Consider the following 26772-nt stretch of genomic DNA (forward strand, 5'->3'; position numbering starts at 1 on the left):
TCTTTTTTAATTTTCAGCAGGGATTTCTTTCAGTATATCAGGATAAAGTAGGGAGAATGGGGAATCGGGGAGGAACGTTTCCTGCTTCCCACATTGGAAATGGAAGTGAAGGACTCATGTGAGTTGCTCTTGATGTTTCATTTCCTAGGAAAGTTAGAAGCTTTAGCAGTCCTGCTTCAGAAGCTGAAATCTGAAGGGCGCCGGGTGCTGATTTTATCACAGATGGTTCTTATGTTAGACATTTTAGAAATGTTCTTGAACTTCCATTATCTCACCTATATAAGAATTGATGAAAATGCCAACAGTGAACAGCGGCAGGTAAGACATAACTTGTTCATTATACGACTTGTTTAGATGTATAACCCTTAGTCACTATTTTCCAGCCTCATTTACCACTGTAGTATAAGCTTAATGGTACCCTGGCTCTTCTAGGCAGAGAGATAGCACTTCCAAGATGGTTAGTCAGTCCCTTTCCTCCACAGGTATCTAGTTACATGCTAGGTGTCTCAGTTAGGACAGGCATCAATGACAGGTAGGTACTGTAGGACAATGTCCTTCAGGAAGTAACTGTGGAGCAAGGATCAAGGCACGGATATGGGTACTGTTTAGACTAAAGTATAAAGAAACACAAGTTGAGATCATGTGCCTGGCTTTTGCTCTGTTAGGCCCAGTAATAGGTCTTCTTCGGCAGTGCTGGTGGAAGCATGCTTTAGCAGAACTTTCTGTTTGTTCTGTGGATTTTAATTCGGGTCCTCACGTTTGCTGGCATTCTGTCAGTATAACTTTCTAGAAAGCCAGTGTGGGAGCTGGGAAAGTAGCTTAGTGGTAGAGTGCTTGTGTAAAATGCTCAGTAGCATACATATAGAAAAAGCCAGAAGTGGTACTGTGGCTCAAATGGTTGATTGCTAGCCTCGAGCAAAAGAAGCTCAGGGACAGTGTCCAGGCCTGAGTTCAAGCCCTAGGACTGGCACACACACACAAAAAAAAGTGGGCTGGGAATATGGCCTAGTGGTAGAGTGCTTGCCTAGCATGCATGAAGACCTGGGTTCAATTTCTCAATACCACATATACAGAAAAGGTTGTCAGTGGTGCTGGTGGCTCACACCTGTAATCCTAGCTACTCAGGAGGTTGAGATCTGAGGATCATGGTTCAAAGCCAGCCCAAGCAGGAAAGTCCATGAGACTCTTATCTCCAATAAACCACCCAGAAAACCGGAAGTGGCCCTGTGGCTCAAGCTGTAGAGCGCTTACCTTGAGCTGAAGAGCTGAGGGACAGCACCCAGGCCCAGAGTTCAAGCCCCATGACCGACAAAAAAAACAAGCTCAAGAACAGTGCCCAAGCCTTGAGGTCAAGTGCCAGGACAGAAAAAAAATAAATAAATAAAAAATAAAGCCAATGTGACACTGTGGACCTCAAAGGTAGATAGCGGCTGAATCAAGTAAACTCATATTCAGGTAGCAATACACAGCAATAGCAACACACCAAGTAAAAATTTGTATACATAGTTGTTCCCTGTAGAAAGTTTATGAAGCCACAATCAAGAACAGAGTGAATGTCCAGTAATAGGAGTGCAAAAAGCTCTGTGTTCATAAGACTTGGCAGTGTTGTCAGTAGAAACTGTTCTTTGAAGCTGCATAGGGCAGACTACGAAACCCTTGTCCCTAGCATTTCAGGACAAGCTTGAATGCATGGCAAAGAGGTCCCAAGTACAGAAGGCAGGATGCTTGCGGGAGCTCTTACTGCCCACAGCAGTCTCCGCCCTCCCCCAAAGGCCTAGAAAGAAAAACACCAGATATATTACACCAATTTCTTGTAAGAGTATAGCAATTTAGGATTTCTTCAAGGAAGAGAGTTGTTCAGTTTAGGTTTTGTTTTGGCATGGAATTGATTTATATTTGAGAAGTTTCACATTGTCATTTTAATGCTTGGTTCACACTATGAGGTTAGAGGTATATCTCTCCAAGTCCTCATCCTTACTCCAGGGGCTTTTTGCCTGTAGAGTGCCCTGGCATTGCCTGAGGATAGAGGAGAAAGCACATCTCCCTCCCCAGCAAGACTCTGCTTTCTTGTGGGGCCTACAGATTGAGCTAACAAGAAGTACAAGGCAGAACACAATGTGTTCTGGAAATGTGGCTTAGTGGTAAAGTGCTTGCCTAGCACACATGAAGGTTTGCTTCCTTAATACCACATAAACAAAAAGTCAGAAGTGGTGCTGTGGCTCAAGTGGTAGAGTGTTGGCCTTGAGCAAAAGAGGCTCAGGGACAGTGCCCAGGCCCTGAATTCAAGCCCTGGGACTGGGGTGGGGTGGCGGGAAGGGGGAGACAGAGCATCACATCTCTTTCATAGCGGATTAATGTCTATGCTGCTTGTACAGTGCGCATGTGTGTGGCCAGTATGGAAGGTGACCACAGGTCCAGAAGAACCAGAATAAGATGTACAGACCATGTCTCACATGGAACACAAACCAATTTGTAACAAAGTAACTTTTCAAATTGGGGGATGTTAGAAAGCTTCTTAAGTCTCACAGTGTTTTCCAGGAATACTAACACCTGAACATTTTGTTTCCTCTCAGGAGCTGATGAGGAGTTTCAACAGAGATAGGCGGATTTTCTGTGCCCTTTTTTCTACCCATAGCCGTGCCACTGGCATAAACCTTGTTGAAGCCGACACTGTTGTCTTTTATGACAATGACCTAAATCCAGTGATGGATGCCAAGGCTCAGGAGTGGTGTGATCGAATGGGGAGATGTAAGGATATCCACATATACAGGTGACTACCATTGAGGACAGTGTGGTTGAAATGCTTGTAAGGATATCCACATATTCAGGTGACTACCATTGAGGACTGTGTGGTTGAAATGCTTGTAAGGATATCCACATATATAGGTGACTACCATTGAGGACAATGTTGTTGAAATGCTTATCATGAGAACCTTTGAGGGAGGAATATAGAAAGCACTACTGAGGCAGCTCAGGCTTGTAATCCTAGCTACTCAGAAAGCTGAGGACTGAGCATTGCAGTTTAAAGCCAGCCTGAGTGAGAAAGTCCGTAAGACTCTTTTGTTGTTGTTGGTCATGGGGCTTGAACTCTGGTCCTGAGTGCTATCTCTGAGCTCTTTTGCTCAAGACTAGTACTCCACCACTTGGAGCTACAGAACCACTTCTTGTTTTCTGGTAGTTACTTGAAGATAAGAGTCTCATGATCCGGCTTAGACTGTCTTCGAATTGTGATCTCAGCCTCCTGAGTAGCTAGGATTACAGGCATGAGCCGCCAGTGGCCCCAGCCATAAGACTCTTATCTCCAGTTAACCACTAGAAAAGCCAAAAGTGGATCTGTGACCCAAATAGTAGAGTGCTGGCCTTGAGCAATAAAAGCTCAGTGACATCGCCAAGGGCCTGAGTTCAAGCACCAGAACTTGTACTGCAAAAAAATATATATATTGTAGGCTGGGAATGTGGTTTAGTGATAGAGTGCTTGCCTAGCATGCATGAAGCCCTGGGTTCAATTCCTCAATACCACATAAATAGAAAAGGCCAGAGGTGGCATTGTGGCTCAAGTGGTAGAGTGCTAGCCTTGAACAAAAGAAGCACAAGGACAGTTCCCAGGCCCAGAGTTCAAGCCCTAGGACTGGCCAAAAATAAATAAAAATATACACACACACACACACGCACGCGCGCACACACACACACACACACACACACATATACACACGTACGTTATGTAAAGGCACTAATGAAGCACACACACACACACACACACATACACATATACACACGTACGTTATGTAAAGGCACTAATGAAGCCAAGCGTCAGTAGTTCAGGCTTGTAACTTCTACTCAAGAAGCTGAGATCTGAGGACTGTGGTTTGAAGCAGAAATGTCTGTGAGACTCTTAACTGCTCACCACAGAAAAAGCCAGAAGTGAAGCTGTGACTCAAATGGTAGAGTACCAGCCTTCAGCAAAATAAGTTCAGGGACATTCCCTAGGCCCTGAGTGCCAGCCCCAGGTCTAGCAAAAGAAAAGTCACTAACAAAGAAATAAAAGAACCAAAGATGATATTCCATAATTTAATTTTACAAGTTTCTATGTTTGGTTTGTTTTTCCTTCAAACACATTTGTATGCCTGCTGTTTTATCTGTTTATACTTGACATTTGCTTAAAGTTGTAATTTAATTGGGCCTCTTAGCTTGCTGGCTTTCAGTGTTTACATGTTATACTTGTTTGTTTGAACTGTTATGAAATATAAAAGATCTCCTGAAAGAATTTAGATCTGTATTTATACCTTCAAGCATAAAAATTGTACCTGGAGGGTTGGGAAGGTGGCTCAGTGGTAGAGCTCTTGCCTTGCATGCATGAGGCCTTGGGTTCGATTCCTCAGCACCACATAAGCAAAAAAAAAAGCTGGAAGTGGCACTATGGCTCAAGTGGTAGAGTACTAGCCTTGAGCTGAAGAGCTGAGGGACAGCGCCCAGGCCCAGAGTTCAGGCCCCACGACCGGACCCCCCCCAAAAAAAAAAAAAATTGTACCTGGACAAACAGGTAATTGGGGGAAATAGAGAAAGCCCCATAATATGTTTCTAAATTTCTGGAAACATTTGTTACTATGCTGTAATACTAATCTGTATAATAAGTTGCTGCACACTGTTTCTGAGCTAGAGAAGGATCAAGTCATTGTTTTCATTTAGAAACAAGACAGTCCAGATGGGGTAAACAGTTAATCTCTAGATAAGCTCTGAAGGAAAACACCACAACCAAGTAAATAGGTGAATAATCACTTGGGAAGTGTGAAATAGGTGGCTCATACCTGTAATCCTAGCTACTCGGGAGGCTGAGATCAGAGGACTGTGGTTTGAAGCCAGCTCAGACAGAAAAGTCCCTGTGAGATTCTTATCTCAAATTAACAACTTAAAAACCAGAAGTGGGGGCTGGGAAGGTGGCTCAGTGGTAGAGCGCTTGCCTTGCATGCCTGAGGCCCTGGGTTCCATTCCTCAGCACCACATAAGCAAAAAGAAAAAAGCCGGAAGTGGCGCTGTGGCTCAAGTGGTAGAGCGCTAGCCTTGAGCTGAAGAGCTGAGGGACAGCGTCCAGGCCCAGAGTTCAGGCCCCACGACCGGACCCAAAAAAAAAAAAAAAAACAACACAAAAAAAAACCCCAGAAGTGGCACTGTGGCTCAAGTGGTAGAGTGCTACCCTTGTGTACAAAGAGGTTCAGGGACAGTGCCCAAGCCTTGAGTTCAAGCCCTATAATCAACAACAACAACAAAAAGTGGAGAGAAAGTGAACTTAGGAATTTGGTTAGTCAACCCCACGTGGCAAAATGAACATGAAAATATAACCATCTCACTGATAAGCAGAGAGATACAAGTTTAACGTCTGATGAAATGTCTGTAGACACAGTCGGCAGATAGCCAGCAGCATGGAATAGGGAACTGTTTATGGGACACGGACAAAGTTTGCTGTAATTAAAATACTGTATCCTTTGTCCCATCATAACCTGTGGTGTCGGGATGGACTTTCATTATTCACATGGCACAAAGCAGGAACTATGGGGTGCCTGTGACAGGCAGATAGGCTCCCCCTCCCAAACACTGGCTTCCTGGAGGAAGGGGTCAGAGAAGCAGGCAAAATGCATGTCTATTAAAAACGTTACCCAAGGCTGGGAAGGTGGCTCAGTGGTAGAGTGCTTGCCTTGCATACATGAGGCCCTGGGTTCAATTCCTCAGCACTACATAAGCAAAAAAAGCCGGAAGTGGCACTGGCTCAAGTTGTAGAGCGCTAGCCTTGAGCTGAAGAGCTGAGGGACAGCGCCCAGACCCAGAGTTCAAACCCTATGACTGACCAAAAATAAATAAATAAATAAATAAAGTTACCCTTTTGTTCTTTACCTGATTGTAACTGTTGCCCTCTGTACATCACCTTTATAATAAGAGTTTAAAAAATTGTTTCAAAAAAGTTGGACACCTTTGGGCTGGGATGTAGCTGAAATGGTAAAGCACCTACCCAGCAGGTGTGAGACCCAAGTATTGCCCCCCCTCCAAAAAAAAAGTTATTCACTTGGTGCACGGCATCACACAGATAGAAGGTGACACTGTCTTACTGTACGTATGTGTGTGTGCAAACAGTGTCAATGAAAACATCTCATTTTAATGTTATTTCAGAGTGACGAGGGATTGAACTGGTTCTCTTCTTCCTCCTTGCATTATATAATCAAGTTATTTGCAGTAAGCATGAGTTAATAGGATCGAGGCTGAGTACAGTTTCATTTCATTCTCCCCAGCATCTGATTGTCACTCTACTCCATGCTTCTTGATTGTCTTTTGCTATCTATTTCAGGATTTTTCTGGAAAAATCCCATTTCTTAATATCCCTGTGAAAATCTTGTTTGTTGGAACTTCTCTGGGTTTTAGCATTTAGCATCAAAACAAGCATTCTGGGGGAAGTAATAGGATGGGTCTGCTTGCCCCTGTAGGACTGCTGTTCATTTTCTGTTACATGAGTGAAATTCCTTTGTATTCCTGGGATCAGCTGATAAAAAAATGTCCAGCTTACATGAGAATGAAAGCTCTCTTGGGAGTGTCTCAACAAGCAGCAATTAGGGAAGTATTCATCTTTGCTGTTAGGATCAGGGAAATTTTGAAAGAAGACAGATGCTCACGGTGTCTGGAAGGACTAAATGGAACATTTCCAAGTTGAGATTGCCAAGAGAGGACTGTGCCAGGCAGAGGATGCCATGTGGACAGTGTGGACACTTAGAGGGCCCAGCTTGCTCTCCAGGCTGTTCGAGGGCCAAGATTGGAGTGTTTGCAGCCTAGCAGGTGCTCACAAAGACTGTGGGCAGATGCTGGTTCTCTAGATGACATCCAGATATCTAGAAGAATTCTGTTTCCTGATGATTTAATTGTCACTCTGTGTGTGTGTGTGTGTATGTGTGTGTGTGTGTATTTTGTTACAGGCTTGTAAGTGGCAATTCTATTGAAGAAAAATTGTTGAAAAATGGAACTAAAGATTTGATTCGAGAAGTGGCTGCTCAGGGAAATGATTACTCAATGGCATTCTTAACTCAGGTATTTTGTTTGTTTGTTTATTCTTTCAGTTCCTAGACCAGGACTCAAACTTGGTACCTGACACTTTCACTCATTGGCTAGTGCTCTACAAACTGAGTCACTCCTACAACAACCCCTGTTTGTTAAGAATTCTTTGGATTGGGTGCTGATGGCTCACACATAAATTGTAGTTACTCAGGGGCTGATATCTAATAACCATAGTTTGAATCCAGCCTAAGCAGGAAAGTCCATGTGCCTCTTTATTTCCAAATACTAACAAACCAAATATGGAGCTATGACTCAAGTGTGGTATAATGCCAGCCTTGAAAAAGCTAAGGGATTGCAATAGCATCTAGGTCCTGAGTTTAAGCCCAGTACTGAGAGCACCAGAAAACAAAAACAAAACAAAAAAAAAAAAAAACTGGGCATGTTGGCGCAGACCAGCACTTGTGAGACCAAGGCGGGAGGGTAAGTTCAAGGCTGGCCTGGGCTACACAGTAAGACCTTGTCTCATACCTCCCTCACTTCTCAGGGTTAGCAGCAGAATTGTTCTCACCCTTCCCTCCCTTTCCCTGTCCCTTTTCCTTTTTTTTTTTTTTTTAAATTTCTTTTTAATTTGTGTGTATGTGTGTGTGTGACAGTATTGGGGTTTGAACACAGGGCTCTGTGCTTGCTAGACAGGTACTTTTTTTTAAAACAGACACTTATGAGAAATGATTGAGCATTTTAAGTTACCTAAGTCTCAGGTTTAGGTATAAGATTACATTTTTAGTTCTGGGAAGTTGGCTCAGTGGTAGAGCGCTTGCCTTGCATGCCTGAGGCCCTGGGTTCGATTCCTCAGCACCACATAAGCAAAAAGAAAAAAGCTGGAAGTGGCGCTATGGCTCAAGTGGTAGAGCACTAGCCTTGAGCTGAAGAGCTGAGGGGCAGCGCTCAGGCACAGAGTTCAAGCCCCACGACCAGACCCCCCCCCCCAAAAAAAAAAAAAAAAAGATTACCTTTTTAGCTGGGCACTAGTGGCTCACACTTGTCATCCTAGCTACTTGGTAGGCTGAGATCTGAGGATCAAAGTTTGAAGCCAGCCCTGGCAGGAAAGTCTGTGAGACTCTTATCTTCAATTGTCTACCAGAAAACTAGAAGTGGAGCTATGGCTCAAATGGTAGAACACTAGCCTTGAGCAAAAGAGTTCAGGGACAGCACCTAGGCCCTGAGTTCAAGCCCCATGACCAACCAAAAAAACAAAAAAAGATTGCATCTTTGTTTCTGGGGAGTAGTGTGCTTATTTGTTGATTTTTAATTTTTATTTTTAATGTTCAGCGAACTATTCAGGAGCTGTTTGAGGTTTATTCTCCCATGGATGACGCTGGCTTTCCAGTGAGAGCTGAGGAGTTTGTAGTGCTTTCTCAGGAGCCCTCTGTGAGCGAAACCATTGCACCCAAGATCGCAAGGCCTTTCATAGAGGTAAGAGTGAAGGCTCTGTTGATGAGGAACATGTTATTTGGGTCCTGATCCCACATGCTTCCTCACAGTGGCTGTGTCTTTTACTTGACAGGACTCTTGAGTATTTAGTCTGACTCTTTGCTGACCTATAACCTCACCCAGCTCATAGCCTCCCTCCCTTTCTTCCATCCTTACAGTGTGGGCATTTCCAGCTGTAAAGAGGGGTGAAGGAGCCAGGTGCCAGGCTCAGACCCATAACCCTAGCTACTCGAGGCAGAGATGTGAGAACTGTGGTTTGAAGCCAGCCCTGGCAGGAGGTCTGTGGAACATTACCAATTAACCACCGAAAGTGGAGCTGTGGCTAAAGTGGTAGAGCACTGCCCTTGAGCAAAAAAGCTCAGAGACAGTACCCAGGCCCTGAGTTCAAGCCCCAAGATCAGCACTGAAAGGAAGGGAGGAAGGGGAAGGGAGGGAAGGAGAAGGGAAGGGAATAGAATAGAATAGTGGGGAAGATTATCTCCCTATTTCATATGTGCTTTTTAAGCCCTTCTTGTTTGCCCCTTGCTACAATCAGCTGTCTTGGCCTCCCCTTCTCTGACTAAAACAGCCACTGACTCCATGTGGCCACTGAGCACTAGAACTATAGCTAACTTGCATGACAGTGTTCTATGAGTGTAGAATACACAGACTTTGAAGACTTAGAGAGAATGCTGTGTGTTTCATTAATATTTTTTGTCTTGGGGATAAACTAAAGTGGTAATATTTTGGGTATGGGGTTGCGTGAATTACTGTTTTAGCTCTGGAAGAACTGAGGTGTGTACCTAGGTCCCATGGTGGCCTCAGGATGACTGCCTTGTATGTAGAGGTGTGTTGCAAGTGTTTACCAAGGTCTCTTACCTCCCACCTCTGGCTTTGGTAGAGGCCCTCCTTACCACAGATCTGGGCCTCACGTTTTTCTCACTTTCTGAATCCCTTCTTGCTACTATAGCCCCTATTAAGGGAGGGGCTATAGCTCCTATTTCTAGAGATTCTTTCCTTTGTTACCATGGAAGGATCTGGTCTCTATGCCTCTCTTATCCTGTCTGGCTTCAGGTATGGCCACTGACTTCATTGCTTGTTTCTTCTGAAAATAAGAGCTGTGTGCCCTGCTCCTTGTTTTCAGCTTATTCTTTCAAATAGGTGTTGACCAGCTGCTGCCTTTTCTGCTTTGGAAAATGAACTGTTCAGAAGGCCTCCCTACCCTCAGCCACTGCCACCTTCCGACTATCCTTCCCTTCTATCCTTCTTTTTTTTCCCTTGAAACAGTTTTTCTGTAGCCCATGCTGGCGTGGAACTCACTGTGTAGCCCAGGCTGGCCTGGAACTTGTGACTTCAAGGTGTATACTGTCATGCCCAGATTTTCACTAGTGCCTTAGTGTGACACAAATGTATACAAGGATCTCAGTGTAGAGACTCATTATTGCTTACAGAGAAAGCATTGGCCTTAACCTTATTAACCCCTTCATTTAGAAAGTATATCTCAGTAGTCAATGCCAAACCTCCATAGGCCCTCAAGAGCATCGAATATCTGGAGGAAGACGTGCCGAGGTCTGCAGAAGAGGCTGTACCTGTACTGAGCACTGGTGTTATGTTCTCAGACTCAGAGGGCCCTCGGTGTGACAAGGAACCGTCGCAGCTGGAGGAGCTAGCTGATTTTATGGAACAGGTTTGGAGCTATTTTCTCTTAAAGCTAATTATTTTTAAATGTGGGCCTTTTTGTAAGATACTGTTTATTTACTATGAACATTTACTTTTTCAATTCAAATATTGTTGAAAGGATTTTGTAAATGACTTTATAGATCTTTATTAACTTGCTATTTACCCTGTTCAAAATATTTTTTGAAATAGCTAACGCCAATTGAAAAATATGCTTTGAATTACTTGGAATTGTTCCATGCAACCATTGAACAAGAAAAAGAGAGAAATAGTGAGGTAAGAGAATCAGTTTTTAATCACGTCTCAAGTTTTTCATTGCTAAATTGGACTTGAAGTAGATGTAATTTTATTAAATTAAGAAATAAAGCCAAAACCTAGTGGTATGAGACTCACTTAGAAGGAGGTCTTGGAGTCTTTGCACAGGCAGCTGTGGTGTTCAATGCATTGGTTCTGTGTTGGAGGGAATAGAGCCTGTGTAGCAGAGAGACCTGTGAGACGTGCTCTTTGTGGTCCACCTGTGCACAGAGGCTGGTGCCTAGGGAGTTGGCAGCCCGCAGGAACCCAAACCCAATGGCTCTAATCTGGAAAGTGCCTTTCCTGGTGCTCTTTCTACCAGGACATGGTGATGACATCAATGAGAAACTGGGAGTCTCGCAATGCCCAGAGCCTGCAGCAGAAGGAGGCCCAGCTGCAGCGTGAGCAGGAGGAGGCTGAGCTGCTCACCTATACGAGGGAGGATGCCTATAGCATGGTACAGCTTGTGTCTACCCTGTTCCAAATGTTAGCTCTCTCTCATCTTGCTTGCCTTGTTCATTCATACTTATACCTAGCTCATGTTCTGAAAGCAGTTTCTTTATAGCTTACTTGCTCTTTGAGATCTTCAGTTTGATGCTGGTCTTCTCAGTTACATTGCTAGTAGCAAGTAAAACCCATTTTATTTATTTATTTATTTTTATTATTATTATTTTTTGTTGGTCATGGGGCCCGAACTCTGGGTCTCAGCTCTTCAGCTCAAGGCCAGTGCTCTACCACTTGAGCCATAGCACCACTTCGGGCTTTTTCTGCTTCTGTGGTGCTGAGGAATCCAACCCAGGGCCTCATGCATGCAAGACAACCACTCTACCACGGAGCCGTCTTCCCAGCCCAGTAAAACCCATTTTAAAATCTCTGTCAGTTGGGGTTTTGTACATAGAGAAGCTCCCTTACACAAGGATTTGCATAGAAGCAGGAAAACAAATCTTAGTCATGCTGATCAAACTCACTTAGAAGAGTTAATGTGAAAGTAAATAACTTGTGAGCTAGAACATGAGACCAAGACATTTTGAGTTTTAAGTCTGGCCATGTTTCCATAGGAATATGTCTATGAAGATGCTGATGGGCAGACAGAAGTCATGCCGGTACGTAGCTCCTCTTCCTGTGTGCCTGAACTCCCAGCTTCATGCAGCTCTGCCACTCATGGGACTTTCTCTCTCTTCTCAGCTCTGGACCCCACCCACTCCTCCTCAGGATGACAATGACATCTACATTGATTCCGTTATGTGTCTCATGTATGAAACCACACCCATCCCAGAAGCTAAGCTGCCTCCCGTGTATGTAAGGAAGGAGCGCAAACGGCATAAAACAGACCCCTCAGGTGTGTTACTGCAGGTTTTTATTCATTTTACAAAAATGTAAATTTTTACTGTAGAAGTGAAGTGCAGAGGGGTTATAGGTACATAAGTCAGGTAAAGAGGACATTTTTTCTTGGACAATGTCAGCTCTTCCCTTGCTCTCTTACTGCAGGTTTTTATGCCCCCACAAGTTGTTGTGCTTGATGGAGTGTCCTAAGTTGCTGTGGTTCTTCCTCTTTGCTGAGTGAGGAAGAGGGAACCACACCCCTATCAGTTCCCCTCTTACACCCTATTCATTTGTTGTGCTGTTTCCAGTGAGGAGCCTTTCCTGGTTGTAGCTCTTGTTAATAGTAAACTTAACAAAGAAGCCAGGTATGGTGACACATGCTTATAATCCCAGCATCTGGGAAGCTTAGCCAGGGGGATCCTGCGTTTCAGGCCGGCTGTCTCAGGAAAACAAGTAAAAAACTCAAGGAAAGAATTAGTAGGTGCTTCCACGACGTGAGCACCTCTTGGCTGCCCTCCTGTTTCCTCTTTTCTTCCCTGCTGGTGCAGGGTCTTATTTTTCTGAAGTCACCCCTGTTTAGCCACAGGGAGGAAGAAGAAGCAGCGGCATGGTGAGGCAGTTGTCCCACCACGATCCTTGTTCGATCGGGCAACCCCAGGCATGCTAAAAATCCGACGTGAAGGCAAAGAGCAGAAGAAGAACCTGCTGCTGAAGCAACAGACACCCTTCGCTAAACCTCTGCCTACCTATGTCAAGCCCTCTGGGGAGCCTGCCCAGGACAGCCCTGAGTGGCTCATTGGCGAGGACTGGGCCCTGCTGCAGGTGAGCAGCACTCATACCTTGCCTGGGAGCACCCAAGTGCTTGTGCACACGTGCTAGTGTGCTCGCCTTGTGAGGGGTCTTGACAGGGAAGAAAGACCTTCTAGTGTGTGGCTTCTTAACCTGTTGGATCTGAAACCTTGTCCTACAGGCTGTAAAGCAGCTACTTGAGCTGCCCTTGAACCTCACAATTGTGTCACCTGCCCACACACCTAACTGGGACCTTGTCAGTGACGTTGTCAACTCCTGCAGCCGAATCTACCGTTCTTCCAAGCAGTGCCGCAACCGTTATGAGAATGTCATCATTCCCAGAGAGGAAGGGAAGGTGAGCCTAGCCTCCTAGGTTTTCCTGGGAGGATGAAGGCCTGCACAGTGCCCACAGCCTGTGATGCTGGCTGGTGCCCTGCTGTGCATTGCCTTGGTAGCTCCTTTGTCCCTGAGGGGATCAGCATCCTCATGCAGCAAGTTTCATGTCTGCACTGAACCGGGCATGCAGCACAGGCAGCCGTGGAGAGATTGATGTTACACTTGTTAGGATCATGGTAGATTATTAGCAGCAGACTCAACCTGATACCAACAGCTGTGCTGCTACTGCCGCTTGGAAAACTGTGTCATCTAAATTGTAGCTTTTTTTTTTTTCCTTTGGGGTTTTATTTTTGACAATATGGGGGATTGCTCTCAGTGTCTCAAGCATGCTAGGCAAACACATTCTACCATCCCCCAGCTCAACTTTTTTTATTCTAAAGAGAGTTTTGGATGTCATAATGATTAGCTTACTTAAAAAAAATAATCTTTTGTCTTCTTCTGCTATTTTGGTGCCCAATCAGTGGTTTGACAAGCACAAATAGTCTCTGAGTGTTAACTATGAGTATTGCAAATGTTCATTTACTTGTAGCACAGCTAAACCATTGTGTCTTTCATTTAAGAAGCCGGCTGTGGTTTGCATCCTGGCCCAGATGAGTCAGCACTGCTGCTCAGGGACATGCAGGCCTTCATTCGGCTTTTTCCCCACTCAGCTGAATTTGTCTCCTTCCATTTCTCCATCTGGCTTTCTTCACACACCTCCCTCCTCTTGCCACACAGCTGCTAGTCTTACCTCAGCACAAAGTCTGCAGGTTCTGTTGCACCAGCATTACAAATGTCCTGCACCCTTTGGGGGGTTGTGGCCCACTTCCAATAGCAGGTGCCACTGCAAGTGGGCAGAGAATACTGACTTTCTCCCTGCCACACTCCCTCCACCCCCAAAGTGTCCTGTCAGCACAGGGGCCACAGCCACATCCGTAGAGGCAGACATCTCATCCCCCTGTTAAATTTGCTGTTCTGGTTACAATTTGTGAGAATTGTTTGAGTTGGTATGCCTCCAGATGATGTTGACACCACGACTCTGTGAACCACGCCTTCAGTCATCTCAATTCTCATCTCAGAAACACTTGTCTCAGAATAAAGCATCTGTTTGCTTTTTTGTTCAGAATAAAAAAGCAAGTTTTCTTCATGATACCATTTTGTGGTGCCTCCACCTTAAGACTCCCTGAACTCTCACATTCACTCTTTTATGTTTTGGAAGCATTGATAATAATAGCCGTTACCTTAATATGGAAAAAAAATAAAGCTAAAATTTTTTCTTCTCTTATAGCTGATTTGTGAAGCTAATCCAAAGAAAAAGGCACAAAATATTTATAAGGTATGAAGGAGATGTTCTGAATGAGTTGGAAAGCTTTGTTTAAGATCCTCTGCAAAGGAGCATAGAACAAGATTCAGAATGAGTCTGTATTTTAGTGATAACAGAATCCCGAAGCCTAAGATTTTATCAAGTGCCTTTTATTCCTGTACGTAGAGGATTGGCTTCTTCACCTGAGGGGACCACACCACGGCTCTCTGAGTCTTATAGGGGACGTCCTCCCAGGTGCTCACTCCCTGTCAAGGCCTTCAGCAGTGGTAGTTGGGCATGTGTGTGGGTAGGAAAGCCAGCAGCGCCTACCTGAGAACCAGTCACAGCCAGAGCTAACAGGTTCCTTCACAGAACACAGAGTCCTTCTGCCTTTGGCTTGGGCCTTCACTCTATGGTGTATGTGATGCACCTGACCTTATTCTTCTTTCTCCTGCTTCCCTTTTGCCTGATTTTATTTTGATAGGAGAGTGCTCCATATATTGGACAATGCTCAGGAAGTGGACCCGTGTAACCTTGCACGTTGGTTTTCTCCTCTGATTTTTCCTTGAAATTCCCTCTGAAGTTAAAGCAGTCCTCTACCAACAGACTATTTGTGTCTCCACATGTGTGTGCGTGCATACATACAGCACACCTACACTGGGACTGTCACTGTGTTGGCATGTGCTGTGTTGCTTACACTCTGGCAGGGACTCCAGGTATGGGTTGCCTAGAGTTTAGAGATACCGAGAAGCAGAAAGAGCTCTGGGCCAGAAGGAGCTCTGAGCTCTTGCCCTAACTCCTTACTGACCTTTTCTGACCTACACAGACCTGGTACAGTGCTTCTCTCCATAGGTTAGGGAGTCACTTTTAAATTATATGGAATGCTAAGATGACTTTGGAGCAAGAATGCACTCAAGTAGGCAATAACTGAGTGACCTTTTGTTTAGTTGGGGGATTCATGCAGGAGAGATTACCAGGCACAAATAAAGTCAGTGTCCCCAGGGCACACATTTAGACTTAAGTTTCTGAATGTCACCTTTCTACTGTGGGTAGAAGGAGGAGGGAGGGGCCTGTGGGGTTGGCACTGCCTGCTTCATGTCCATGGGCATTCTTGGAGGTGCCCTCATCCCATTACCTGCTATGTGACCCAAGTGCTCTATGTAACCTTTCTCTCCTCGGCAGAAGGGAGTAAGTTTCCCTCTGAGATAACCATGAGGCTCACATAAACAAGGGTTCCCACACATTAAGGGATATCACCAGCTGCCAGCAAATGACAGCCAGAAAAAGAAGGGAAGGGAAAGGAAATGGGTTGAGCCACGTGGAGCTTAGTCTCAGGCTTCTGAGTCAGTGAATGCTGTTTTCCCCAGCGGTCGGCTGTCAAGCCCACGGTCCAGCCTTGATGAGTGCCTGTCCATTTTGTTTCAGAGTAAGAACAACCGTCCACTCCGCACAAGCCAGCTCTATGCACAGGATGAGAATGCTACACATACCCAGCTATACACAAACCACTTTGACCTGATGAAGGTGACTGCTGGCAAGCGGAGCCCTCCCATCAAACCTCTGTGCGTCCAGGCTCTTCTCGCTGGGGTTGTGGCTGGTGGTGAGCGCTCTACCTTCATTATGTACTCCCTTGGCTTATAATTCCTTTCTCCTTTTCTGTGCTGTAGGCTTGGCATGAATCCTTTTCAGAAGAACCCCAAGCATGCCTCAGTGTTGGCAGAAAGGTAAGTGTGTGTGTGACACACATTTTTCTCTACTCAAAATATGTCTATCTTAGTGTCCAGTGAAATTCAGTAAGTTTAGTGAACTTCCATGCCAATGGCAAGTGTATCGCAGGCCCAGCCAGGAATGGTGTAGCATCTGGGCCTGGGAGATTGGAGCCTCCTGCTATCAGGCAGGCTAGGCCAGGTGGCCCTACCGAACATAGACACATGGAAAGTGTGCCTTGTTTCTATTGGGACCCGGTTTATTTTCCTTGCTCACACTCTGGTGACCCACATTCACAGACACGAGGGGTATGTTCTAGGACTGTGGGAGCAACTTCCAGGGAATTCCTTTCTCTCATCCTGCCTCTCTTCAGGCATAGGTTTTGTTGGGTACCTTAATATGCTAAGTTCAGAGATGACTGTACTTGTGTAGAGATTTAATGGCAGAAGAATTAAAAGATGAATTAGTAAGTGGATAGTGAAATGGGGAGGGGAAGTGAAACAGAGCAAGCTGAGTTGTGGAATCTGAGCACTAAGCATGTAGTTTGACGGTGTTGTATACAAATGCTGGCTTAGGCACCATCACTGCCATGTTCATGTTGGTCACCCCCTGTCTAGTCCCTGATTTCCTAGTCCAGAGACTCTGTAGATCTCCTTCCCACATAGCTGTAAGAGTGGTCATTGTCAAGGTGAGTTGGCTCATGGTACATCTGCTGAGAGCCTGTAGTGGCCTCTTCCAGCCTGCCTCCGGTACAGCCAGAGCCCTGGCTTTTGGCTTCATGGGGCCCTGCCTCCAAAGGGAGGAGAATCCTGTTGAAAATCACAGGCCTGCCCTACTCCTCTTCTCTCTGTAGTACGTATTGCCTTTAGAGGTTCTGTGTGTTTTTATCTGTGTGTTTGTTATCTGTACAGTGTAGGGATCTAGCACCTATAGAGACATAGAGCAGGGTTGGATCAGTACTTGTCAATTAAGTGGATGAGTTCATTGTTAGTGTTCATTGACTGGTTGCAGGCTAACGTAGTGGCCTGATAGACACTGTTTTGTCCTCTTTTTACCTAATATGAAGGCAGGGAGAACAGATAGGGAGAGATCTACGAGCACAAGCATGCGTGCGCACACACACGCACGCACACACACACGCGCGCGCACACACACGCACACGCGTGCACACACACACAAACACACACACACACACACACGGCAGCAGTCTAGGTTTAGGGTAAAGGTCTACAGGTACTCCGGGGAGTCATTCAGACACTTCTTTGGGAAAGTAGGGTGTGAACTAAATGGGAAACCCTCTTTGTGGGCACAGGCAAACCATTGCTGCAGGGAACCAGGAGCAAGAGGTGGGCTTGGCAGGAGTCCTACACAGTTGGACTCTTACCTGTCATGTAGCAGGTGAAAAGCATGGAGTACATGTAAGAGAAGTCTATTTTTATGTCTGTCTGAAGCACTTGTCCAGGCAGTTGTGGGGAAGCTAGAAACAGACTCTGTGTTCACTGGTGATTGTAAGAATTCCTGGGAGCATTTGGAGCTTATTAATGTGGGGCAATGCCTGCTAGTCAATGCTTAGAACTGCAGATAGTATTGCATATTATATTTGCTATGGGTGTGCATGTGCGCCAATCCTGGGGCTTGAACTCGGGGCCTGGGCGCTGTCCCTGAGCCTTCTTGTGTTCAAGGCTAGCACTGCACTCTACCACTTGAGCCACAGCTACACTTCCAGCTTTTAGATGGCTGATTGGACATAAGAGTCTCACAGACTTTCTTGCCCTGACTGTCATCAAACCACAATCCTCAGATCTCAGCCAAGTACTCATCTGAGTAGCTAGGATTATAGACATGAGCCACCAATGGTCAGCTGTTACGGTTTTTCCTAAGTAAAAATCTTACACTTTTTCACTTAAAGGAGATACTTCACAACTTCTCTTTGACACATAATAATTACCAGCATCATGACAGTTGTACTTGGAGGCCATTATTAAGTAAAATAAAAGTTTCTTGAACATAAGCCTGCAATACAGCAACAGTCAACCTGATAACTGATAGGAGGCAGACACTGGACGAAGGGGCAATCCATGTCCTGGGCGTAGGACAGGGGTGGGACAGTCATGATCTTTAATACTACTAACAACAGTGTGTAGTGTAAAAGGTATAAACTGCCAGGCACCAGTGGCTCATGTCTGTAATCCTAGCTACTCAGGGGCTGAGCTGAGGATTGTAGTTTGAAGCCAGCCGAGGCAGGAAAGTCCATGAGGCTCTTACCTCCAATAAATTACCAAAAAAGCTCAAGTAGTAGAGTGCTAGCTAGCCATGAGCAAAAGAAGCTCAGGGACAGTGCCCAAGCCCTAGGACTGGCAAAGAAAACAACAAAACAAAAAGGAATAAATGGTTTATTTCTGGAATTTTCCATGTCATACTTTGGCACAGGTAGCTGAAACTACAGGTGAGGGGACTACTGAATTTTTAAGTTTTACGTTTATCTTTCAGTGGAATCAACTATGACAAGCCACTGCCGCCCATTCAGGTTGCATCTCTCCGTGCAGAGCGAATTGCAAAAGAGAAAAAGGTATGTGGCAGTGGGCTGTGCTGTGCTGTGCTCCCCAGCGTGTGTTGCAGCCACGCGGCTCGCCCAGCGCTGGTCCCCCTCTCTGACAGTACCCCTTTCTCACCTGACCCTTCCAGGCTTTGGCAGACCAGCAGAAGGTACAGCAGCCAGCTGTCTCCCAGCCGCCCCAACAACCACAGCAGCCACCTCCACCACCTCCACAGCAGCCGCCTCCACCGCTGCCCCAGCCACAGGCAGCCGTCAGCCAGCCGCCAGCGGGGCCACCTGCTGTCCAGACCCAGGCCCAGACCCAGGCCCAGGCCCAGCCACAGCCTGTACAGGCCCCACCAAAGGGGCAACCCACAATCACAACTGTGGGCAGTGCTGCAGTGCTGGTGAGGACCCCTGCTCCTTGATATATTCTGCAGACCTCTCTCTTTGAGGAGACAGGATAGAGGCGCCACCCTGCCTCAGAGAAAGCACCCTCTTCCAAGGCTGGTAGCCAGAGAGCCTTGCTGAGTTGGGAGGGCTGGACTGCTCTTACAGTATAGGGATTGGGGCATGTAAGAACCCAGATCCCATAGAACGTGATGGAAATGAGCTTGCCCCTTCAGCCCCTCTGGATGCCTATTGTGCCAGCAGCAGGCACACAGGGCTAAAGCAAGCCCTCGTCTCTTTGGGGACATGCTGCTCCTTCCCTCAGAGCTGCATATAAGTGCCTGACCACATGTCCAAGCCATGAAGTACACAAAAAGGGCAGAGTTATACAGCCCACCACTATTGACACCTACACCTCAGTGTGTTCTTTTACTATGTCTTGGTATGTTCCTTTTCTGTGTGTCACATGTGATGGGCTTATCACACAGACATAGAAATCCCATGTGTAGTGTTGCACTTTGAGAGAACAGATTCAATGCCAAATGGGGAAACAGTTTGGGCTTGGCCAGGTGTGAATGTATTTTTTTTATGTAGAGTTATTCTCTACATTATTTTTTTTCTTAAATTATATTTGACCATGGATGGGATTTTAAAAAACAACAATGTTGTAGTATGTATTAGTCGTACAAGGTAGTTTCATAGTGATGTTTCCATACACAAGTACAGTTTATCCCCTGATCAGACTCACCCCTCCGTTAGTATCTCCCTTGCTTTCCTCCCCACTTCCAAAACAGTTTCAAGAGGTTTCATTGTCCTATTTTCATATATGCAAAGAGTACAACCATACTCACTTTCAATTACTCTCTCTTCCTCTCCTATTGACTCTGTCCCTCCTCCAAGAAGAACCTGTATTACTTTCTTGTCGTTCTTTTTTCAGAGTATATTAATTGTACCAAGGGGTTCACCATGGCATTTCAGAGGTGTATATAAACAGAATAACCTTCTATTTTCTCAATCCACTCATCTATTGTCCTATTGATTAGCAGCTTTCACTGAGATTCCATATGCCATCTTCAAAATTCACCCTTCATCATTCTTTCTACCTCTTCCCCTTCCCCTCTTCCTCCTAAAGAATCTCATTGTGTGTTTATGTGTATGTCCTTGTCCATGTATATGTATGTCCTTTAAGTCTAGCTACTACAAATAAGCAAAAACATGAAACATTGGCTTTTTCAGCTTGCCTTATCTTGGTTAACAGGATGATCTCCATTTATCCATTTTCATGAAAATGACTTGATCCTATTTTTTTTTTTGATGGCTATGTAATTTTTTTTTTTTTTTTTTTTTGTCAGTCGTGGGGCTTGAACTCTGGGCTTGGTCGCTGTCCCTGAACTCTTCAGCTCCCGGCAAGCGCTCTACCACTTGAGCCATAGCGCCACTTCGGGTTTTCTAGTGGTTTATTGGAGATAAGAGTCTCACAGACTTTCCTGCCCAGGCTGGCTTTGAGCCATGATCCTCAGATCTCAGCCTCCTGAGTAACTAGGATGACAGGCATGAGCCACCGGCTCCCGGCTTGTGTAATATTTTTTAATGTACTTGGTCAACATTCTTTGTTCATTCAAATGACACATTTGCTAAAGATTGTCTGTGTGCAAGGACCACTGCAGTGAGCAAGATAGATAAACTTCCTGCTTGCTGGAGTTTACATTCCATTTAAGATCACTGGAGGGTAGACCAAGATCATTTTAAGTGCTGACAGAAAGGGCTCAAATTGGATGGTGCCTTGTTGGTTAGGAAGAGCCTTCCAGCAAATGCCTTTGGTAGTTGAGACCTGAGCCACAGGAAGTCAGTCATGAGAACAATGGAAACAGGCACAGAGCCCTGATGACAAAAGACAGCATGCCTGGGTAGTGGGAGAAGGAGGCAGGCTGGAAGAGGCCCTGGGTGGTTGTGTAATTGCTCAGGAGTTTGGCTCTGACTCTTGATGAAATTGAACCCTTTGGAGGGCTTGTGCCAGGAAAATTTAGGCCTGAAATTCACTTGTGTTTTCTTTTTTAAATAGGCAGGAACCATTAAAACATCAGTTACTGGGACAAGCATACCAACAGGTGAGAAGAGTACAGTATTCAAATGGGAACTGGATTTTTTTTTTGGGGGGGGGGGGCCTCTTGTTTCACAAGCATCTTCTCTGCAGGCACCGTGAGTGGAAATGTGATTGTTAACACCATAGCAGGTGTGCCAGCTGCTGCCTTCCAGTCCATTAACAAGCGCCTTGCTTCACCTGTGGCCCCAGGAGCCTTGGCTGTGAGTTGCCCCTGTGTGTGGGAGCCCTACTTTCTTTGTAATTTGAGGTGATGCCTTGCTTTTTGAGTATTCCATTGGTGAGGAAGTACTGGTGCTGTTTAGTTTTGTAGAATAAGTAGCTGATAACACAGCTGTTTCAGCTCGCTCTGTTATTAGGTGATAGTTTCTTTCCTATACAGAGGAATGGTGAGTTTCAGATGTTACTGGTCCTCTACAGAATGCATGTCAGAGATGAGGTAGGGTAGATAGGAGGACACATCACCAGTCCTGGTGACACAGTACCTTTCATATTTGCATCCCTGGCTCTGTGTGCAGAAGCAAAAATTAGGTTGACTTGGTAGGGGCACAGTGCTGGGGGAAGGAACACAGTGCCTTTGAGAATTTGACCTGGTTTCACACAGATTCTGGAGTATGTAGAGGCCAGCAAGGCTGAGCGCTTGTTCAGAAGCCCTTTTCCATTGTCAGACCACCAGCTTTCATTGACAGTACATTGCAAAAACAAAACAGAACTGAAGTGGTGGTAGGAAGACCCCAAGGTAGCATGTGACCTGACTGAAGAGAAGCAGCTCTGGCCAGTGGCAATGCTCTGGAACCAGTACCATGTCCAGATAGTGTAGGGTTGAGGTAGTGCCTTTTCTGTTTGAAGATGAGAGACACAAGGATGAACAGTGAGCTAGGTGGAGTCAGGAGTGGAGATACCTGCCTTTATGTAGTCAGTTTCCTCAACATGCCTAGGAATTCAGTGGGGAGAGGATGGTCTACATCAAATGGTGTGGGTTGGAGAATCATAAGCAGAACAATGAGCCTTGACTCATAATTGATACCATGTATAAGAAACCATCATCATGGATTCTAGCTTTAATGTAAGACCAAAAATTTTATAGACTCTAAAACATTTCTGGGAGAAAATAGGAGAAAAATCTTGGCTATATTTACCTAGGCAAACATTTCTTAGGATACCTAAGGCTGGATGGTGCCTTGTTGGTTAGGAAGAGCCTTTCAGCAAATGCCTTTGATACTTGAGTTGAGACCTGAGCCACAGGAAGTCAGTCATGAGAATAATGGAAACAGGCACAGAGCCCTTGTGTGGCCAGGCCGGATGACTATAGACAGCATGCCTGGGCAGTGGGAGGAGGAGGAGACCCTGGGTAGAAATTAATTGGAGATAAATCTCACAGACTTTTCCTGCCCCAGTTGGCTTTGAACCACAGTCCTCAGATCTCAGCCTCCCGAATAGCTAGGATTATAGGCATGAGCCATCTGTGCTCAGCTTGACAAAAGCCTTTGATTGATACTTATTGAGGGACTCCTGTGTCGTAGTACTATACACATTGAGGTTAGATTGGAGTTTGAAAATCAGGCTAAGGAACATGGATTTCACCCACTTGGCAGTGGGGAGCCCTTGACTGTTGGAGAAGAGGTTTGTCTTAGGAAAGATGGCAGTGTATGTGGATTGATGAGAGCAGAAAATGGTAGGTAAAAAACTATCAGTAGTCCAGAAAGGAACTTTGTTTCTGATAATAAGTGAAATTAAGTATTTTTATACAACTCAGTTTTTCATTTGACAAAAATACTAGAAAAAAATTGAATTGTTACGATCTTCAAGGGGCTGACAAATGAATCAATAATGATCAGACCATAATTGAAAGAAGAATGAATGAAGCCATGTTTGCCTGAAGAGTAGATTTCAGCATTGAGGACAGAGGACTCAAATCTACCCAGGGCTTGGCTAGGTGGGCCTGACTCTCCTACACCTTGCCCAAGGTGGAGTCTTAAGAGGATGCTGTTGACATACATGCCCAGGATCCCTTAGGGCAAGAGTAGGCCAGAAGTGAAATCAACCTTTGGTTTAAAGAACAGCAGCAGCCATGTGTGGTTGTATGCACACCAAGAATCCTAGCACTTGGGAGGCAGAGGCCAGCTTGGGCTACATATTGACACCCTGTTGTGTGCCCCTTCCCCTATACCTCTGTGTTGAGCCGAAAACAGTAATGTGAATAGTGTGCATTCGGCAGCCTTAAGAGTTTGTGTGCTCCCCCTCTGGCCTTGCCCGCTAAGCCAAGTGTAGCCAGCTGGGACCAGCAGTGTTTCTAGCCAGCTAAGTGGAAACAAATACTGATTCCCTCTAGAGTACTAGCATCCATCTTTGACTTTTTGAGAATATCCACAAACAGTTTTCAAGAATGAACTACATGCAATAAAAAAATAACTCAAGTTCAGAATAAGAGAAAGGCCCTGGAGTGAGAACCAGTAGAGACAGTACAGTAGAAGGCATGGCTTGTAAGAGCCACCAATTATGATTTGTTTCAATGAAAGTAACCTGTATTTCAAGGGACCATAGAGCTGGATGCAGTGGCTCATGCATCTATTCCGAGCTAAGATCTGAAGGTCTCAGTTTGAAACCAGCCCAAGCAGACAAGTGAGAGAGTTTTTATCTCCAATTAACCAGCAAAAAGCCAGAGCTGGAAGTGTGGCATAATGCTAGAATACCAGTTGTGAGTGAAAAAGCCAAGCAACAACATGAGGCTCTGAAAACAATGGAAATGAGGGAACATTTAGAAATAAGGGTGACACTTATGAGTGGACTTACTCAGAAAGAATTGATAAACTGGAAGAGAAGTCTTCCAGTGCATCATAGGGACAAGATGGACGTAAAGAGAAAATTTAGGAGCCATAGAAAAGAGAGAGGAGGGCTGGGAAGGTGGCTCAGTGGTAGAGCGCTTGCCTTGCATGCATGAGGCCCTGGGTTCCATTCCTCAGCACCACATAAGCAAAAAGAAAAAAAAGCCGGAAGTGGTGCTGTGGCTCAAGTGGTAGAGCATTAGCCTTGAGCTGAAGAGCTGAGGGACAGCACCCAGGCCCAGAGTTCAGGCCCACGACCGGACCCCCCCCCCCCCCAGAAAAAAAAAAAAAAAAGAGAGGATCTAAAATCTTTAATTAGATCCTGTTTCTGTTGAGCAGAGATAGTATCTGAAGATATAAAGCTGGGCGCTGGTGGCTCACGCCTGTAATCCTAGCAACTCAGGAGGCTGAGATCTGAGGATCAAGGTTCAAAGCCAGCCTGGGCAGGAAAGTCTGTGAGACTCTTATCTTCAATAAACCACTAGAAAACTGGAAGTGGCTCTGTGGCTCAAGTGGTAGAGCAGTCGCCTTGAGTTGCTGAGTGCAGGGACAGCGCCCAGGCCCAGAGTTCAAGCCCCACAACGGACCAAAAAAACAACAACAACAAAAAAAACTGGCTGATGACACTGATCCTTACATATGCAAAGTTCACCTGATATCCTCATCACTGTTGATAGAAAGAATGGATACTTACATAGTGTCAGAGATAAAAAGATTCTAAAAATAGCAGCAGAAGAAGGTTAACCTCAGAGGCAACAGCTCACTGCCTCATATGAAAAGTAATGAAGTCCAGGGCCAGTGACTCTTTATCATAATGAAAGAAGGTAACTGCTCACTTTGGTGTTCTTTGTCTTTTGAAAATATTTTATAAAGAACAAGCGTAAAATAGTACAAAATAGCATTTTGAACTTAAATTTCCAAGAGCGATGGGGATGTGGCTTAGTGGTAGAATGCTTGCCTAGCTGCATAAAGCCCTGGGTTCAGTTTCTCAGCACCATATAAACAAAAACCAGAAATGACACTGTGGTTTAAGTGGTTGAGTGCTAGCCTTGAGCAGAAGAAGCTCAGGGACAGTGCCCAGGCCCTAAGTTCAAGCCTCAGGACTGACCAAAAAAAAAAAAATCTAGAAATGTAGAAGATTCAAAAAAACCAAGTAGTCCAGGAAGGTAAATTGAACATTGGGGTTTGTTGTGTGGTGGAGAAGGGTAGGGTAGTAGGGCATAATAGACAGCCAGGCTGGGCAATACCCCCTTGCCTGGCCACAAGGTGGAATCTGGGAGGCAGTGAGTAGTATGCTGAATTAAGCAAGATGAAGGTAAGAAACACAAGACTCTTAACAGCTAGCCATACCTCTGCCCATCTTAGGGATGATGGTGAACATCAGGAAGATGTGTGGAGGTACAGAAATAGTCAGGAGCCGATCGTGTTCCTGGGTACCAGGTAGTCTGTGAGCAAATGGAAAGGGATACAGGGGCAGGAACTTTGACCCCTGAAATTACTTGTTTCTATGGTTAAAATGGTTCACTGTGAGAGAGCATCGTTCTGTAGCTCAAGGCACTTGCTTTTGAATTTCCGTGGAACACGTACTGTCAACACTTTGTGTGTGAAGAGACAGCTCCAGGATGTATATTCTGGAACCTGGAACATTTTTGTCTCCTGCTCTGAGTGGAAAGCTTTGGAGTGCCATGTGAAGCAGCTTGATACATGTCTGTGATTGCCTTTCCTAGGCATCTGGAGCCTCTACTCCTGCCCCCGTGGTCCATACCCAGCAACGAGCAGTTGGCTCCCCTGCTACTGCAACCACTGACCTGGTGTCCATGGCAACCACTCAAGGTGTTCGAGCAGTCACTTCTGTGACTGCCTCAGCTGTGGTCACTACGAACCTGACTCCCGTACAGACTCCAACTCGGTCTTTAGTGACCCAGGTGTCCCAAGGTAAGAGGACTGGGGATTTGCTTATGTTGGTATCCACTGTTGGAGCTTATTAAAGCTGTATCCTGCATGTGTTGTTCTAGAAGAAATAAGGATGGGGGGCTGGGAAGGTGGCTCAGTGGTAGAGCGCTGGCCTTGGCATGCATGAGGCCTTGGGTTCGCTTCCTCGGCACCACATAAACAGAAAAAGCCGGAAGTGGCGCTGTGGCTCAAGTGGTAGAGCACTAGCCTTGAGCTTTGAAGAGGTAAGGGACAGCGCCCAGACCCAGAGTTCAAGCTTCAGGACCAACAAAAAATAAATAAGTAAAAAGAAATGAGGATGGGTAAGCCTAACTAACACACCTTTCACAGCCACAGGGGTTCAGCTTCCTGGAAAAACCATCACCCCTGCCCACTTCCAGCTCCTCAGGCAGCAGCAGCAGCAGCAGCAGCAGCAGCAACAGCAGCAGCAGCAGCAGCAGCAGCAACAGCAGCAGCAGCAACAACAACAACAGCAGACCTCCCAAGTACAGGTTCCACAGATCCAGGGCCAGGCTCAGTCCCCTGCACAGATCAAAGCCGTGGGCAAGCTGGCACCGGTGAGTGCTTCCCCGAGTGTGACAGACACTTGTGGCCTATCTGTAGCAGATTGCATAATGCAATTGCATAGTGTAATTCAGAGTGTATTTGCAAAATTCTAGCATTGCTTTTAGGTAGGAAATATGTCTAATTGTGTCTAATGCAACTTATTGGATCAAAGTCAATCCAGACAAGACTTGAATATTTACAAAAAATGCTTTCAGACTTGTTCATAGCACTTTAGAGACCTTATTCCTTTCTATAGTGCTCAGGAATTCCTGTACCCAGTGGTGGAAAATTGTCTAGTAAGTGGTCTTGACCTCTGTACCATGTCAGAGTCTTCTGACCTGACTGGATCTAGGCAGTGACAAACTTCAAGAACCATTTTTCACCATACAGCTACTAGGAATCCTGCTTGCCTGTTTGTGCACCAGGGTCCTTCATCCTTTACCCTACTCTC

General features: G+C 45.5%; 1 protein-coding gene and 1 non-coding gene across 14 annotated transcripts in view; both read left to right on the forward strand.

The window, feature by feature from the left end:
- LOC138819927 (E1A-binding protein p400-like) overlaps positions 1-26772 on the forward strand; it is a 112420-nt gene that overhangs the window by 75764 nt on the left and 9884 nt on the right. For 7 of the 13 annotated variants that reach the window (XM_070011521.1, XM_070011520.1, XM_070011529.1 and 4 more), the window contains 20 exons: positions 149-318; positions 2574-2770; positions 6954-7065; positions 8362-8505; positions 10031-10189; positions 10372-10455; positions 10796-10930; positions 11532-11576; positions 11659-11812; positions 12377-12618; positions 12767-12940; positions 14249-14296; positions 15689-15825; positions 15931-15987; positions 18461-18539; positions 18656-18913; positions 20959-21004; positions 21091-21200; positions 25550-25757; positions 26106-26332. In XM_070011521.1, the coding sequence (XP_069867622.1) occupies positions 149-318; positions 2574-2770; positions 6954-7065; positions 8362-8505; positions 10031-10189; positions 10372-10455; positions 10796-10930; positions 11532-11576; positions 11659-11812; positions 12377-12618; positions 12767-12940; positions 14249-14296; positions 15689-15825; positions 15931-15987; positions 18461-18539; positions 18656-18913; positions 20959-21004; positions 21091-21200; positions 25550-25757; positions 26106-26332 (2786 nt within the window). The remainder of the gene's footprint in view (positions 1-148; positions 319-2573; positions 2771-6953; positions 7066-8361; positions 8506-10030; positions 10190-10371; positions 10456-10795; positions 10931-11531; positions 11577-11658; positions 11813-12376; positions 12619-12766; positions 12941-14248; positions 14297-15688; positions 15826-15930; positions 15988-18460; positions 18540-18655; positions 18914-20958; positions 21005-21090; positions 21201-25549; positions 25758-26105; positions 26333-26772) is intronic. The other 6 variants (XM_070011524.1, XM_070011531.1, XM_070011533.1 and 3 more) reach the window with 3 other exon arrangements.
- LOC138819934 (small nucleolar RNA SNORA49) lies at positions 1964-2096 on the forward strand. Its single transcript, XR_011369696.1, has one exon. It is a non-coding gene; the product is annotated as a small nucleolar RNA SNORA49 (small nucleolar RNA).

This window comes from Dipodomys merriami, unplaced genomic scaffold, assembly GCF_024711535.1.
Source record: "Dipodomys merriami isolate MVZ:Mamm:240054 unplaced genomic scaffold, mDipMer1.0.p SCAF_827, whole genome shotgun sequence".
Taxonomy (NCBI): Eukaryota; Metazoa; Chordata; class Mammalia; order Rodentia; family Heteromyidae; genus Dipodomys; species Dipodomys merriami.